The sequence below is a fragment of the Rhododendron vialii genome, chromosome 10a, assembly GCF_030253575.1.
Source record: "Rhododendron vialii isolate Sample 1 chromosome 10a, ASM3025357v1".
Taxonomy (NCBI): Eukaryota; Viridiplantae; Streptophyta; class Magnoliopsida; order Ericales; family Ericaceae; genus Rhododendron; species Rhododendron vialii.
In genome coordinates, this window is record NC_080566.1 from 2,073,002 (window position 1) to 2,090,680 (window position 17,679).

The window sequence follows — 17,679 nt, forward strand, 5'->3', positions numbered from 1 at the left end:
TAACTGGGTTTATCATGACAGTTTCAACAGGTCAAAAGTATTATGGAACTACGATACTCATCTACGGGGGGCAGGGAGAGTGTACAATATGGAAATGTGTAATATAATTACAGTACCCAATCAACAAATTACAACACATACAACATTCTGACGCTCGACGAACAGCTACTCAAAATTTGGACCTGATTTACTGTCGTACATATGGTACACAAATAATACAATCTGCCTATATATTGGGAAGTACCTTGCAGATGTTCATGAACTCTGGCTGCCTTGGAGGCAAATCAGTGGACAAGCGCCTTGATCATTTTCACCATCATTCTCATATCTTTTCCTCTTTCTTAATAAAAGCATTCAATTTCTTTTCCAACTGCAAACCAGCAAAAGTAAGACACTAATATCCGATAGCTACAAAATATCAAAACTCAAAAAGTGACCAAACACAGCACAAAAATGTCAATTTGACGCAGAACTGAACCACATTCTTCTGTTTACCACCTTGATTTGGCATAGGACAAGTGAATTTCATGTGTGAAATACTGTACAGACTACAGATCATGTGAATGCGCGCCCTTGGTTGGGTTAAAAGAGTGCGTTCCCCTTCTTTCTAGTGAGCTAGTGGCAAAAGTATAAAGACAAAAGGGCACTCAATCGTACTGAGTTTCATTATTGGTAGATCAGATGGTAAACAAAACATTGTAAAAAAAAAATGGGCATAGTAGCATTAATGAGGAAACAAGCTCCTTCTGGACCTATGTTACCGGGGAACGCTACTATCCTAGCGAATTGCGTACCAATACAAACTTTCTGGAACATGGTACACTACCGTTCCAAACGATAAATATAGCAATCCAAAGTGATCCAAAAATTTTAACTTATTACTGTAAAAATCCAAAGAGAATGGTATTTTGATGAGAGAAAATGAAAAAATACGGTCATTATGATCCTGGAAATATATTTTGCACAAATAATTCGGTAACTTATACTTAATTTTATTAGATTTCTATCCCTTGGAACTTGGAAGGGGAAGTTTTGATTTTGATATTTATAGAAGCCTACCCCTGGCATTCCACAATTTAGACATGTGGCATATCACATTCCCGTTCCTCGTTCTGGTACGATCTGCATTGCACGTAACTTAGTTCTGGCCCTTGTACAGGAAAACCATTAACCAGTAATACACATGAAAAGTAAATTCAGGGGTAAACCGCTGAACAACATAGAATATCCCAGAGAGGACCCCAAGGATTTCTAACAGCAGCAAAATAGCCTTTATTTCAAAAACAGATACTAAAAGAAAGTCACCTGAACATTTTTCAGCTTTTGCCTCTGCAATTCTTCAACAAGACTCCCAATGCTGAGATTTGAAACAAGGTTGCATCAACGAGAGAGAGAGAGAGAGAGAGAGAGACAGACAGAGATTATGTCGTATCATACCTTTGTTGGAGTTGAATCACCTGAGACTGCAGCTCTCCCTCCCTAGTAGACTCCCTAGTAGAAGCAGGAGGTGCCTGCATGTTGTCACAATTTCATGGTTTCATAAGCAAACATCTGGAAGCTGTTTGTCTAAACAAGCGCATCAACTGATTCTTCGAAAAAGGAAAGGAAAAGACCAAGCCACAGACAAATTTAGCTCAGAAATCCAAAAGTTGAAATTCTTGATCATTTTCTTCTAAAAAGTCGATGGCAAGTACTAGAACACCAAAATTTACTTGAAACTAATTATCGTAAAAGGTTGTAGATTTGGGACAGATAATTTAATTGAAAATCATAAAAAACTAGAACAATACTGTTTCCTCACAGGTATATTGCGAAACTGCAATTTTAGAATGAATTCTTTAGAAGACAAGCACCCCGTACCAGAGAAATGTCATTAGACCCCACGTCAGAGAACTCCATGGAACTGCCTGTGTTAGAGGTGTAATATTAAATCAGTAGTAACAACAGTACTCATAAAAGATACAACCGCCAGTAACATATGATAGAAGGGGATGCATACCAGAGGTTTGCTCCACGTGTTTGATCAATCTAAGTAGGTCTTCCTGTAAAAATTCATCGATAAAACTATTTACAAACAAACAATGCGAAGAACAAATAACACTCAAGATTGTTAGATGCATACTCTTTGCATATTGTTGTGCTGTAAAATGCATTGCAATGATGGAAGAACTGAACCAGCTGAAAGAGCAGGTGTAATTGGAGTAGTTAAACCTCCAGAAACTGGATTGAAGAAGCAGTTTGTAGGGGCCTGAAGGTGAGAAAAGAAAGGCAATGGTTACAAAACCATTGCCTAAAAGATAAGTTGCTAAGAGCCATACTCAACACCGAAGATATACATCAACCGAAAGTTTAAACAGAGTAAAACGGGGATAAAATGCAGAAAACACGGAGCATTTAGGTGGTAAGATTAAAAGACCTAACACCAGAAGGCTTTTTCCATGAAACCACCGTGCTATAGGATGCAACAATGGAAGCAAATGTTTTCTGCTTTGCAATATCTGCGAAGCGGTCAATACTTTGCTGTGTGTCCAGAAAAAACCTTTGTTCCGATCTTTTGATTATTTTCCTCGGCTTATTACTTTCATCTTCGACAGAAAATACGAGGAAAAACATCTTGGCATCTATGACATCACATAAATGCCACAGAAAATAGTCCAACAGTCATATTCAGGGAGCACTACTAGCAAAAGACTAAAAGTCACAACTGCAGGTGTTCCAACTATTCAAGTGTCTGCAAACTATCTTCCAACATAAATCACTTAAATGAGTTGAACATTATCTATTCCAAGCCTTCAAGAATGACCTTAGAGGAGAGAAATTTCACATCCACAAGTAACATGAACAACAAGTTTATCCAAGGAATAGCTACTGCAGGACATATATACTCCCATGGATAGAGCTGACCTGCTTTTTGACTTTTACGAGAACATATAAACATAATATACCTTAGGACTCAGCTCAGCTGAAGTGACTTTAAATCGCCCCTTATGGACCACTGCTCCTGATGTGTCCTCTGCTTTCGCACAGATGCCACAATAGTCAAACAAACAGATTTGTTAGACGTCACAAACAATACACAATCATCAGACTCCATTAAGATGAGTTCAATACGTCAAAGAAAGCAATAACCAAGTGATTACCAGATGTAAGGTTATTGATGTCTTTCTTTTGACGATTTGGTAATGGACCACTATAGTTCCGATCCGATTGATGTCTCACTTGTACCAATTCCCTTCACAATAGTTCAAAGACAACCATGTCAATATGTTTCATATCTAGAATTCTTTTCTTTTTCCGTTTTCTTCACACATGGCAGTAGAGAAAGCAGTGGAGACAACTACAAAAGATGATGTCATGATGGAAAAGAAATGATTGCACGACACATATGCACCAGATAGAGAGCATATCTCACGAGTCAAAACTAAATCCCAAACCAACGCGATTCCTCGAATGCATAGATGTTAGAGAAAAATAGAACAGATAGAAACATTCCGGATCAAAAAACACTAGCCAGATAAACTTCAATAAAGGATCTGCAGTTGGAAAATGCGCAGCCTCAATAGTCCACACAACTACACAAGAGCATCATCCAGACTATGGTAATCATACCCAGACCATAAACACTCAACCAATCACGGTCAACATCCCGTATAAGCAAAATACTTGAACACTGACCAGCTTGTATCAATACGTCTAGTTATTTGCGAACCCTCATCTTTCATTTATGTGCAGTAGTTGATGTGATCCGTGCAAAGAAGTATCTCTGAACTCTAAAGTCTTGAATCTCATAAGTATGAACAGGTACTAACTACTGAGTCATAAGTTTCGGATGACAACAGTAAAAACACAGGTAATAGGCGATGACTAGCACTACCTAAAAATAGTGCTATACAAAGGATGAAAACAGGGTGTGGATGATTTATTAGTAGTTCACCATCAGCCATAAGTTACAGTAATAATTGGTGAATAGCACTCCCCAAAGCACAGATATTCACCCTATAATTTCCCTGACCCTACCACCATTTAAGATACATATAAAACTTAAGGTTAGAAAATACAAAATGCAATGAACACTAAAGTTACCACTTTAGGAATTTGAAAAAACGATAACAAATCTACACAGGAGAAGCATAAGTACCTGTCCCCATCACCGCCAACTTTTTTAGGACTTTCCTGCTGCAGGGGACTGCTCAAAGAAACTTTTTGAACAGAAACTACAAAATGAGGCAAAGAGCTACTCTGTCTCAGTCTCACAACATCTCTCCCAGCTTCTTGGTCATCATCGTTTTGTGATGACTGTATTTGACTCTGCTGTTCAGAATTCAATCTAGTAAAATTTTTCCAACTTGGGCTACCAGTACCCACATCATCCTTGCAGACATCAAAACAACTTCTGCAATGACATACATGGTTACAGAAACTAACAGTGTAGATTTACCAAAGACTATTACATGACACTCGAACCATATTAACAATAAAAGGAGTATGAGATTATGTGAATACCCAACCCTGATTTGGTAGTGTTAAGTAGATTCTATACCTAGAAGAATCCCTAGGCCCAGAACTTGTAAACATCATGGTTTTAATGGCATACATAAGTAAAAAATATGCACCGTATTATGTACAGAGGTATGTGTTGTAAGCGAAACTTGATATACATACATACACAACTACAGAGATCGCCCACATTAGTGTATTTGCGTTTGAAGGGGCGTTTATTGGATTTCTAGAACATAGTATTAGAAAAGATGGATGACAGCAGCAAACGACGCAAAATGGAATAGCATTTCACAATTTCACATTTTCTAAGCCCAATAAAGATTTCCAAAGCAGGATTGTTATCAGCTAAGGAATCTGAGGGTAAAAAGAACACATCATCATACTTGAGTGCCTGAAGAGGTTGAATAGGAAACACAGCAAGTGAACCCTCCAAATTATGAATGTTATTAGTCCCATCCTGGTACAACAAAAGTGGATATTAGGCATCAGAAACCAATGGCTAATTTCCAAAGGAACACATATATAGCAAGGAAAAAAAGAGAAACAATGCCAAAGGAGGAAAAAACTATAGAGACATCAGTTCACAGAAGGTAGAATGATACATCAAGTTGAGGTGAAGCATCTAACTGATTAGCCTTCTCTGGGGATAGCCTCTCTGTCAGACAACCAATGTCATCACGTCTGTCCCTTCGATTCCCCCCAACTTTTGTGTCTCCATCATTTGAAGAACCATCATAATCCTGAATCTGCAATGGACATAGCGCAGGAGGGCAACCAAAACTAAATGTAATGTTTCTCAGCAGCTAAACCATATCGCTAGAAGTGTAATTGAAATGACCACATACAACGGCAGCCTGATTCTTCAAATCATCCAGATTAAAATTCCAGGCACTGATTCCTCGGATATACTCTTGCTGCAAGGAAACCGAAACTCAGTAAACCTGAATAATATTCAGTGCTTATGTATGTCCGATTAACTAGGTAGGAATTTGTTTGCACTTATGAAAGTATCATGCATTGAAACGAAATAGCACCCACTGTCATTTAATAGCAAAAGCATAATACAAGCAATGACGGTAGTAGAAGGTTTCACACCATTTGACAATCTCAAAAGCTCACCAGTGTCCATGGCTGGGCTCATTGATAATCCCCAACCCCGCCTTTCATCTATCTACTCAATCTGCTGAATATTATTCGCTAGCAACTAACATTTCATTTCAAAAGTCATTGTTATTGTGTGTTGCTAATGGGTCCCTTTGTTGTACAACAGTGCATGAAATTCAACAAACTAAGGGATATATATAGAGCGCTTTCCCACCGGGCCAAGGATAATACAACCAATGAAGGCATATATATCAGCACCTAGCCCCTATATTGATCCAACTGCCTCATGAAGAACTGCAGGACCCTCCGTTTATATCTACATGATAAAAGGAGGGACAAATTTTGGCATATCACAGAATATCCCGCCAATAGTCAGATTTAGCAACAACCCTGCCACCCCAAGGGGGAGGTGTCGGGATCAAGTCCTAACCAGGACATTGTTGTGTATGCCCCTAGTATACCAAGCCCAGTTGGTATACGTGTACCAGCCTACTGTCAAACATAAAAACACAAGCAAGAGTGATGCATTCAAAATATGTAAGTTGCATATTGTTCACCTGTGATAACTGCTCCTTATCCCCATATAAAGCCTTGTTCTGTACAAGTAAATCGGCTTCTTTTGCCTGAAAAAGAAAAATTCAAAAATTTCCATACAAGTCAGACAGACACGTGCATTTTCTCTGACAGAATTCAGAATGAGAAAACAAAGGGCTTGGCGGAGCAAGAGACCTTCAGCATCCTAAAACGATCGCCCAAGGGGGAAATACCATCCAAAATAGTACGAGCCAAATAATCATTTGACCGTGACTGTTTGAAAAAATGGTGCTTCAAAAGCTTATCTGACGAGGGACGTTTCTTTGGATCCTTCACCAAGCAAGCAGCTACCAACTCTTTGAAAGACTGTAGAGATACTGCATCTTAGAACGATATTCAAGAACCAGAGAGAAAATCTAGCTGAATAGAACAAACCTTTGAAAATCTCTTGTCCCTCTCATAGTCAAGACCTGGTGGTGCGTTTTGTAGTGTCATCAAAAGAACCTACAATGAAAGCAAGAAAAAGGGAGAAGGATCACATTGCATTTATCTTCAGAATAACAGATCCGCAGTTTATTGCATTGATACACAGATAAATCTAAGAGACTGTCACTTACCTTCATAGGTGGATACTTAGAAAATGGGGCATGGCCATGAGCAAGTTCAAGTGCTGTTATTCCCAATGACCATATATCTGCTCTGTAACACATAAGTAATCTTCAAATTACAAGTCGACTAAACTAACTTTAGCATGATCCTTCACATTTCAATATAATAATAACTCCTAAAATCAGTCAACTCACTTAAAGTCGTATCCATGCAGCTGCTGCATAACCTCAGGAGCCATCCTGAAAACATTAACACAAAGGCAAAAAATGACAAATAACATGCTCAAGTCAGTAAGAAGTAAGAACCCATTCTCTCTGAACAGGTTGAACTGATAATATGACCTCACTCTGCAGAAAATTGAAGACATGAGGGAGAACTATACCAGCACGGAGTTCCAACAAATGTGTTTCTTGACCTCTGCCTATCCCCGGCATCAAACATGCATGCAGATACCCCAAAGTCTGCTAACTTGACAGCACCATTAGTATCCATTAATATATTGCCAGCCTGCAAAGAATAGATCAGTAGCATAACTAACAACAACAACCCACGGCCAAATGAAGCAAAGGACAGGAAAGTGGCTTTCTCCACCAGTCACCAGCTAACATCATACGCATCGCATAAAAGAGAAAATGGATGTATTTCCTAAAGGAAACCAATTAACTAACACAGGCTCAAAACGCTTTCCATCAGAAACTGTATTTTCAGGATACTTCTGCATGTTCTAGCATTAGAAGCTCTATTGTCGACAAACAAGATAACCCAGTGGGACACTAGTACCTTCACATCTCTATGGATATGCCCATGCCCATGAAGATAGACGATAGCTTTGAGAACCTCATGTAACAACGTAGCAATAACGGGCTCTTCAAAACCGTCTGGATAAGCCGATTTCATTATATGAAGGCATGAACCCCCAGCCATATATGGCATCACAACCCAAAGGCTATGGCCTGTGGTGAAGGAGCAATGCGCTCTTAATACATTTGGATGATCAATCAACGTCATCATTTGTACCTCTCGACGGATTCCATCCTGTGCAATTAAAAAAGAAAAACCATCACATGAATGTATGTAGTCCCATGTTTCGTACTGAACCCTTAAATATATTTTAGCAGTAAGGACAGCAACACGGAAATATACTTGTGCCCCAAGTCAGAATATAAGGATATGCAACAAAATTTTCAGTCCACATCCCTACAAGTGAGCAAGGGAGACATCTCCCATGTATAACTTTATAAATGCTGGAGAAACCTCTGTTCATGTAGGAACACTATTTGCAACATCATAATTCTTATAATGTAGGAAGTTAGGATGGGAAAGGAATTAGGTTTAATTTACTGAGCAATAGCTTTGAAAAGAACAAAACAAGAAGAGTATTAGGGGAAAAGACTCGCTCATTTCCTATTCTTGTTCCTCATTCACACTATTTCACGTCCATGTAAATACTGTGACAAAATACTTCCTCAGGTAACTTGTGGTGTGGTTTCACGGCTTCACGCACACATGGGAAGCTTATATATCTGTTAAAATGCAAAGAAAAAGATGCTACAAAATTGTTTTAGTACCAAGAAACTAGAGCAGCCACTCAAAGCTCTTTTCCAACAACAAAGGAAAGAATTGGATAATTCATCTAATGCAATCATTTTGACTAGCTTTCAACAATTTAAATCCATCAATTGTAAGAAGACCGACATAGATAAATGAAGCAAAATGGTTCAAGTTCCTCTATTCAAAAATTCCTTTTTATGATGCCAATGACTGAATTATGAGATGGTGGTCCTATGATAGTCTATAAGGCCTGATGTAAGAACATATGGAATAAGTACCCTCTGAACATAAGAAAACAGTATCAAGGATACTCTATACGTGATCTAAATCTAAAGGGCCCCTGATCTAGCTCCCACCAATAATACAATAGGAAAAGATGCATGAAACCTTATTAATAGATGATCTCAAAGAGTGGGTCGGTTCTGCAGCCAAAAAAAGAAGAAGTGTATTTTGTATCCAATATGGCCGCAAAAAACAAAACTGAAAAAGTACAAAATAACCATGGCTAAATCCACTAATAAACCAAACAATCGAAATAACAACCCACATACCAAGTCATTATTACACTTTTCCAGATCAAGAACCTTGATGGCAACTATCTCATTAAGAGGAATGCAAAGAGCTCGGTGAACAGTGGCACTGACCCCTTCTCCAACTTCCTCATATAATTTGTAATCTGCTGCATTGAGGGGATATTTTTTCTCTGAAACCTGTTCCATGGTTTCTTCTTATAACATTACATTAATACATTATCTTCTTCTATCTGTCCCAGAAAACATAAATACAAAGTACAGCGAGGAAGCAAAAGTCAAGTTGATGTAAGGCTCCTTCCAACAGGGTAACATCCTCTTCGTGTTTAATACAAAATCAAATGTAACATCGGAACCATTTGACTCGGAAGTCTAGAAGAACTTGAGAACCCTCAAACAGTACTAGCAGATAAAAGCTGTGACGCTTAAAAATAATTGTACTCTGCCTCGATAGTCTGGGTTCATCAAGCTGGTCCAGCACTGCGCATCACATATGCCATATGAACCCTGAGAAACAACATTTTTCAAAAGCACTTCAAATGATTACTTTGATGGGAAAATGAGTCAAACTATAGGCCCACCAGCAATGTCCACAAACCTTCTGAAAAAACTGCACCCTCTTTTATCAATGTACGAATTGCCAAATCTACTCTAGAAGTTCAACAAACAACAAGAGGTGGTTGAAGATAGGCCTGCACAAATAAAATGAACAGAGCAAGGAAAATTGTTATGAACCAGGGGACTTTGGAGAAAAAAATGGATGAACCCACCAATGTCTACAACATACACATTGCACCTAAACTAAAGAACAATAAGAATTTTGCAGTGTCATGGAGATTCAGTCACGAATCAACATCTCAAAAACCTCAACAAATAGATATGCACAGAAAACTGATCACAAATGTCAACAACAGGCTGAACATCCCCCCGAAAGCTACTACATTATCAGATCATTCAGTAATCCAAATTCACGGAACAATAATAAGACAATCAAATCCATCACAATCCATATGGGCGGAGTTCCACATGGTCAAGTGGAGTCACTTGACCCCACTCACTTTCATGTTTTTTCTCTTAATCGGATCAAATTATTACTTTAATTTTGTGAATTTGACAGCACAATTCTAATGAAATTGCCCCAAGCATAAAGCAAACCCATCAACATTACGACTTTGCCCTCTTTAACACTTGAATTCTGCTAACCATGAGTTAATAAGTGTGGACAGTACAGCTCGCTTAAGGCCAAAAAATTAGAATTCAATGCACATTGCGCACTTATGCATACATGTTTATAAATTTACTTTCAAATTTCATGAACATCAAGACACTTTTTGCACCTCAACTGGTGCCCTAAGGGCGGTCAATCAATAATAGTTTTGCATAGATATTACTTTCAGTTCTTGATTAGCATGTACGAAGCTACGAAAGTTAAATTCCTGAGATCTCAGGCTCCGCCCCAAAACCAGCAAACGAAAGATGCATCTTTCAAGTTCAATCCTGATCCAATCGAACTAAATTGAAAAAAACGCCCAAAATTTAGCTTCAACATTATCGGTACGATTTAACCAATGATTAACACTAATATTGCAACAATCGGTTAATAACCGTGGTAGTGTTCTAAAACAAGGAATTAATCGGCGATTAATTGCCAATTAATCACTGGCGGGGCCTATCCGATTAGGTCCGACTAACGATTAATCCCCGATTACTAATTAATATTCGCCAATTACTAATTAATATGCGCCGATTAATCCGATTAATCGCTCGAAGGTGGCTGACCGCCCGACTAGCGCCTAGCAACTTTTAGAACATTGAACTGTGGACAATACAACTCACTGAATGCCAAAAAAGTTAAGACTTCAAGGCCCATTTCGCACTTATGTACACGCATTCACACTTATATGCGAAATTATAAATTTCGAGCAACTTTGTGCGCCCCAATTGGTGCCCTAAGGGCGGTCAATCACTAACAACATTCCACAACTTCTGCATTCAGTTTTTCGATTCGCAGATACGAACAAGGTGAAAAGTAAGTGTCGACACCACCGCACAAGATCTCTGGCTAATCCAGCAAACAAAAGACGCACCTTTCAAGTTCGATCCTGATCCTGATCCAATCGCACCAAATCAAAAAAACGCCCAAAATTCACCAAGTAACAAGCCCCTACACTCGATTAAACAACTAAATTACACGTAGCAATAACAGCAACAGCAAGAGGTAAATTTGAATAACTATACATACAAAAAATATATCCGCTTGAATTGTCGATACGTACGATATGCAGTACTTGATCGAGTACGGACCTAGGGTTTCGCTGCAGTTCCGTACGAGAGAAGCTCGAACTGACTTGGTCCGATGAGAGAGAAAACCAATACGGCGTCGTCGGAAGATGAAATATCTTCGTTTACTCCGCCATATACACCACCAGAGACGAGGAGGTGAGGAATCGCAAATATTATGTTCGTCTACGGGTTTTGTTTGTGCGATCGAATCCTGGCCGTTCATCGGGGAAACAAAAAGGATACATACCTTTTCCCAGTTTTTTGTTTGGCTGCTGAAGTGGCGTAGATATTTACGGGAAAATATAATCGAAAATTACGAGCTTTTTTACGAGACATGTCATTCTCGCATACTATATTATCTTTAATTCATAAAATAAGAATTTATTTAAAAAAAATACTTATTTCCTTAAGCCGAACAAGGTTTAAATTCTATCCAAAAAAGTGTAGGAATACAATTTTCAAACGCAACTGCTACAAAGGCGTCCAATGACCAACTGCTACAATTTTAAACATAGTTTTATCTGGAGTCGTGTTTTAAAATTGTGCCCCTTGTATTGCTCAACTTCAAGAGCTACCTACTTTTTTGACTTGTCCAAATAAACCACAAACTACCCTTTTCTTTTCTCATATTTTCTATCCAATAATTTCTGTCTCCAATATTCTATCTCTCCTGAAATAAATACAAGATTTATAAAAAAAAAAATAATAATAACTCACTCAAAAGCTAAACTAGTACTCCCTCGTTCTAATTTAAATGCTATAGGAGACCGTGTAACTTTGTCCTCGGAAAATAAAATACTTTCGAAATTAATTTTTAATTTTGTTTTGCATCGTTCAAAAGATTTTAATGAGTACTTTCAAACAGTGCAAAAAAGTTCCGGAAAATATTACGAAAAATACAAAAAAAAAATTAAAAGTTAAAATGACACGTCTTTATGTAGGGAGCATTTAAATTGGGACAAATGAGGTAATAAAAAACAAAAATTCTATAACGACTAGTATTTTCCAAGAAGTATTCTGCAAATCATGGTCACTGATAAAAAATGCAAAGGAACAAAATCTCATGTGAGATTGGGTTTGGGGACTAGCTAGCCCGGTACTTACACCGTTAAACGGGCTAATAAGCCCACACACATGAATACTTCTGGCAAAAACAGGCCTTGAGATATGGGCCTTACCTAGCCGAAACTACAATGGTAATCTAGCTCCAGTAGCAACGATAGGTTGGTTCCGTGATTGAAAATTTGGACTTGGTCGGGTAAGGCTCGGGTTTAAGTCTCTATAGCAGGTCAATGGGGCTAAACATATTCTGAACACCACTTATATGTTGTGGACCTTAGCTTCAGTTCCACCATAGGTGCAATGAGGACTCTTATGAATAGTGGTGTGATGTGACGGGGCAATACTCTCTTGCAAAGATGACGGGATAGCATACACGCACTTCCATATTAGTATCCTTAAAATATATATTAGTACGACCCGATAAATATTGTTTATTTTAGTCTCTCATAGTATTTCTAATAAAACTACTGCATACGATCCATTTCATTTTTAGGAGATTTATAGACGAGCTTAGATAGTAAGAAGTACCTCTCTCTTTTTTTAAGGAAATTGATGCAAACACTCTTTTTTCTGTCTTTTAATAAGTGAATTTACAAACAATCCTTGCATCTTTTTAACAAATTTTAGGAGCTGTTCCGTAAATTCACCCACTAAAAGACGAAAAAGAGTGTTTGCATCAATTAGAAAAATGTAGAAATCAATTTCTTTTGTTTTACGACCCACTACTCCTATAGCAATTGTCAAAAGGACCGAATAATATCTCTAAACTTGCATAGGCAAATGAAGCGGCATTTTCTCGTTTGGTTTGTGAAGTTTGATTCAATACAATAGGCGTTTCTGCTAATTATTAGGATTTTAATTTGGTCAGAGGGTACTGCGCGCCGCAATTGGTGATACATACAAATCAAATGTATAAATGCATGCTGTACACGCCTAATTTTATTACTCCATAGTCTCCATTATTCGTTGGATGCATTGGGAAAGATTTTCTCAGCTACAAAGTTGGTGAACTACATAAAAATATAGGTTTTTTTTTTTACTTTATTTTACTATTAATTCTTCTTCACACATTCTTGATGTCAAAGATTTAGCCGATTTCTCAGCATTGCCATCCATATTATATCGGAGATTCCCTCTCTCACTCTGTATCAGATCTCTCTCTCTCTCTCACGGTTAGAGCTACAACTCCAACCAAACCCAGAACTGGGTTGATTCCTATTGCCGTTGTGGAGAAAAAGCCCCCTTGAGGACTTCAAATACAAAATGGATGACAAGCAAATGCAAAACAACTAAAGCCCCAATTTTTAAAGGTTATTGAAGTCACCACTGTACAACAACTTTCAAAAGACCCTACTATTCCCAAACAAAAACACTAATGCATGTATTCATATATCATATAATATGAACATATACATCTACATTTGTGCCATTTAATAAGAAAATCTAAGATTTTTTTACATGTAAAACATACCTTCCAAAGTAGGGTTTGCCACGATTTAGGGTTGGCCACGATCTACAGCTTTTCTACAGTGTACACGATCCGATGTTCTTCGAAACTTAGATTTTCTTCACAATCTAGGGTTAGCCATGATCTACAATGCAAGTTGAAGAGAAAGAGGAAGAGAGACAAAGGCGCCATGATCGAGTAGGGTTGAAAGAAATTTCTGATCGAGTGAAGTGTGGCGTATGCTTGTTGCTCCATTTCATAACAAAAGGTATATTTGACATTTCGTTCATTCTGTTAATGGCGTTGAGTTTTTTTTCCTTTTCAGTAGATGAGGGAGTGTGTATGGGCGTTTTTAAAGGTAAGGGGGTGTCAGTGTCCAAACCAGATAGATGAGGGGGTGTCCGTGTAATTTCACCTTGATTTTAATCTCATTCGTATAATGGATCTCAATATTAATGTGGACAAAGTTCAGGACCCCAAAGTCCATTGATGCCCAGAATATGTTGTATTGTAGTAGTTTTCTAACCCCCTTCATACGGGAAAGAAAAAGACAACAACTGACTTTGAGGGTTCTGTTTTTGTTTTCTTGTTCACTTGAATTGACTTGTTTTCTTAAACGTATAACACAAGGGAGAACAAAAAATGGGCTCCTTCTTGGCCGGTCCTTCTTGGGATGACAATGGCCCAATAGGTCCTACACAAAGTTGAGCCCGTAGATGATATCCTGCCAAGTATTTTCTTGACAAAATTACCCCTCTGATAAAAAAACAAAAAAAGGCGATACAGAAGAGAAAAAATCTGGCATCAAAAGAGAAGCGATATAGAAGGGCGAGGCGATACAGAAGCGAGAGATACGAAAGACGATCGAGAAGACGAGCAACGCTCTATTTTGCATTGCACTTGCACAAGACTTGTTAACCTGCAAAATCGACCCGACCCGACCCAATCCATACTACCACGTGCATTTGGGGAAGATATCGCTGACATGTGTGTTGAAGAATGTCAATTAAATTGTCGTTAAATCCTAAATTATTAATTATGGTTTGATTTTGCTGTTAAACTTATTGCCTAATACTACTATTCAATTACCTAAAATGTTGTTCCTTGCTGTTTTTTAAATGTCACTTGTTGATCTTGTTATTTCGTTTTTTTAAGGGAATTGATTTCGTCACTCTCATTTTTGTTAATGTCACTTCTCTTTTCTCACAAAACAAATCATCTAATAAAGATACAAATAAAAGTGACTTAACAAAAAGGTGAGTGGCAAAATCACTCTCCTTTTTTAAAAACTATTTAAACTTCTTTCTTCCCTTTTGAAATTTGTCACCCACCCAACCCGCCTTAATTCATACTCCCTCCGTCCCTAAATAAGTGTCCGGCGCGCAAAACTAGGCTTTACAAAATATGCATATTTTTTATTAAAAATTTAATTTTTTTTCACAATCTAATAGAACTCATTGTTATCTATTGATTTGCAAAAAAAAATTAATTTTTTTAACAAAACAAATACATATTTTTGAAGGCCTAGTTTTACGCGCCGAACACTTATTTAGGGACGGAGAGAGTAGTTTGAAACTGCTTAAAAATCTAACCGACCCATTTATTTTTTACTTTGTACAAAATTGGTTACGGATAAAAATAACCAATTCGTCATTTTACAAATTAATTGAGAATTTATCTTTGGTGAAATTACACGAAGATCCCCTCATCTATACGTTTTGGACATGAACACTCCCTAACCTCTAAAAACACCCAAAAGCACCCCCTCATGTATTACCGTTACCCAGGGGACACCCTTCCGTTTCAGAACCGTTTGTTGCAAGGGCACATGACATTAGTTTTGGCATTTTTAGACAAAAATGCCCTTAACACACACTCTCTCTCTCTCTCTCTCTCTCTCTCTCTCTCTCTCTCTCTCTCTCCTACGACAGCCATGGAAGCTAACAACACAAACAAATCCACAACTCCATGGAAGCTGGCAAAATAGATAAACCCAGAATTTCCCAAACTCTTTCGTGTCTTTCTTCTCCGATTCAACGGCAAAACCATCCCAATCCCTTCAAACGATACACAACCACACCCAACCCAAACGAAATGAAAAAATTGCACATTCTGTTGGGTAAACACCTACTATAATTCGCAATCCAAACATGAAACATGGAACAACCTGTTCTTTGAAAAGAAATCACTTGTACTCAGTAGCAAGGATAAATTTTCAGATGAAACACACTTTTAGTATAAAATCGCAAAAAGGCAAGGAGAAACAAAACCAAATAATCCATTTATGATCTAAGAAGCTACATAACACAAGTCACAAATACCTTGTTTCACAATTGCTCTTAAATAAAAGTAGTTGCCGACATCGTTTCATCATATAAGTATAAACTGCAAACCCAACTGCACCAGATTGCTCAACAACCCCAACCCCAAATTCGTAGTGATAATACATTTTATTTCTTCCCCGATTGAAACAGAAAAAGCCCCCATACATAAACAGCTTTCAACGACAACCCCAAAAAATTTCCATTAGGCAATTTCGTCAAACAATTGAAGACATACGTCAAGGTGTTAGCTATAAATACAAGGTAGCTGATATAGAACCCAGCTTGGGAGAGCATGATCATCACGTCCACGCTAAACCTACCGACGGGGCCACACATGATAAAACCCAAGTCACCGAAGAAGGATATTTTGAAAAATTGTCCCAATTGTTCAAGCTTCTTTTGGGAGTGGACAACAAGCATCATGCAGTGGTAGGTTGGGAGGGTGATGGCAGAGAGGGTGATGAGGCCGAGGAGCCATCCGGTACACTTGAAGGAGTAGGGGAGGTCAAGGATGCTGATGCGACGATGGCAATGAAAATGACGAAGGTCTTGGGGTTGGAGGAAAGAGGGGGTGGGGTTGGGATTTGGCGAGGAGAGGGGTGGATTCGAGAGGGACAGTGGTTTGGTGGGAGGATGTGGAAGCTTCCTTTGAGAAGGACAGGGAGGAAGATGCTCTCTCTGCAAAAGGAGCAGGACATGGAGGGAGATGAGATGAGATGAGATGAGGGAGATGAGTTTTGCTCTGTGTAATATAAGAAAGGTATATTTGTCATTTCATTCATTCCGTTAACAGCATCCCCGATTTTTTAATTTTCAGCAAATGAGGGGGTGCTTTTAGGCGTTTTAAAGGTTAGAAGGTGTTTGTATCCAAAACGTACAGATGAGGGGGTTTCTATGTAACTGCACCTTTATCTTCTTTTTTTTACCAATCAGAAAATGCTGGTATTCTATATAAAAAAACATTACAATAAAAACGGACACTACCGGTCCAGAAATACAATAAACAATAAACTAAAGCAACAAAACAAAACAACAAAAAATAAAAAGCTGCATGGAAACAAATGCCGGAGTCTGACCCATCAATCACACTCATGAAGGTGGGCGGAGAGACGGCGGGTTCCAGAAACCCAAATAAGAACTTATTTTTTAAGAAGGCAATTTCAAACTTAAAAATCATGTGTTTACGCAAATAATTTTCCTATCACTATGGATATTGTTTGATAGATCTCATTGAGATCTTTAATACGGTGCAAAAAAAATTAAAAAATTATTTTTTATTTACATTATTTTTGAATTTGAAAATATGAAATAAGTACTTATTTTTTAAGAAGGTGTTCTGGAACGGAGCCAAGGGGAGAGGCAAGGGAGAAGAGCAACTTTCAGTCCGGCGCACCAACTTGAGCTCATGCTATCGCAGATTGAAAGAATGAATCCACCACAAACGACGCCTTTGCCAAATAGCTTATGGCCCAGTTCCAGTTTCATAAATCTGACACCTGAGTCTCAACCTTCTCAACCAGCTCGATAGATGTGAGATGGTTGATAATTTATCTTATAACACGTCGAAACAGAGCCGCGCACATCCTATTGAATATTCCTCTGGCTTGCCTCGAGCTGTTGGTTGGATTTTCTACAGCAGCAACCCCACAATCCAAGGATAATGTCGGGTAGCTCTCTGTCGCGGGGTGTAGAACAGCTGATTTGACTATTTATTTAGGCACAAACGGTTCGGATT

At 38.2% G+C, this 17,679-nt stretch overlaps 1 protein-coding gene across 8 annotated transcripts; it reads right to left on the reverse strand.

The window, feature by feature from the left end:
* Positions 1-87: 87 nt before the first annotated feature.
* Positions 88-11,315, reverse strand: LOC131304828 (serine/threonine-protein kinase BLUS1). 8 transcript variants are annotated; one of them, XM_058332255.1, is made up of 22 exons: positions 11,105-11,314; positions 9,427-9,520; positions 8,850-9,335; positions 7,528-7,782; positions 7,130-7,254; positions 6,942-6,986; positions 6,756-6,837; positions 6,574-6,642; positions 6,334-6,504; positions 6,162-6,227; positions 5,346-5,414; positions 5,103-5,246; positions 4,884-4,957; positions 4,139-4,393; positions 3,141-3,232; positions 2,946-3,010; positions 2,123-2,248; positions 2,000-2,042; positions 1,861-1,907; positions 1,438-1,511; positions 1,306-1,357; positions 88-370 (listed from the first exon to the last, which is right to left on the reverse strand). In XM_058332255.1, exons 3-22 carry the CDS (start codon positions 9,015-9,017, stop codon positions 323-325), a joined length of 2,070 nt encoding a protein of 689 aa, XP_058188238.1. In that variant the 5' UTR covers positions 9,018-9,335; positions 9,427-9,520; positions 11,105-11,314; the 3' UTR covers positions 88-322. The 8 variants fall into 8 exon arrangements, with proteins under 8 accessions (XP_058188238.1, XP_058188235.1, XP_058188237.1 ...); XM_058332252.1 differs by having other exon boundaries at positions 2,946-3,013; positions 11,133-11,313; XM_058332254.1 differs by having other exon boundaries at positions 2,946-3,013; positions 9,410-9,520; positions 11,133-11,313.
* Between the last annotated feature and the right edge of the window lie 6,364 nt (positions 11,316-17,679).

What these genes read in the sequence shown, in the direction of transcription:
- LOC131304828 (XM_058332252.1), bottom strand. Translation starts at nt 9,017, where the DNA reads ATGGAACAGGTTTCAGAGAAAAAATATCCCCTCAATGCAGCAGATTAC. An exon ending in ATAAGGAGCAGTTATCACAG is followed by an intron (nt 5,415 to 6,161) that starts GTGAACAATATG and finishes GTTTCCTTGCAG; the next exon opens with CAAGAGTATATCCGAGGAAT. An exon ending in CAGCTGAGCTGAGTCCTAAG is followed by an intron (nt 2,249 to 2,945) that starts GTATATTATGTT and finishes TCTCACCTTCAG; the next exon opens with GCCCCTACAAACTGCTTCTT.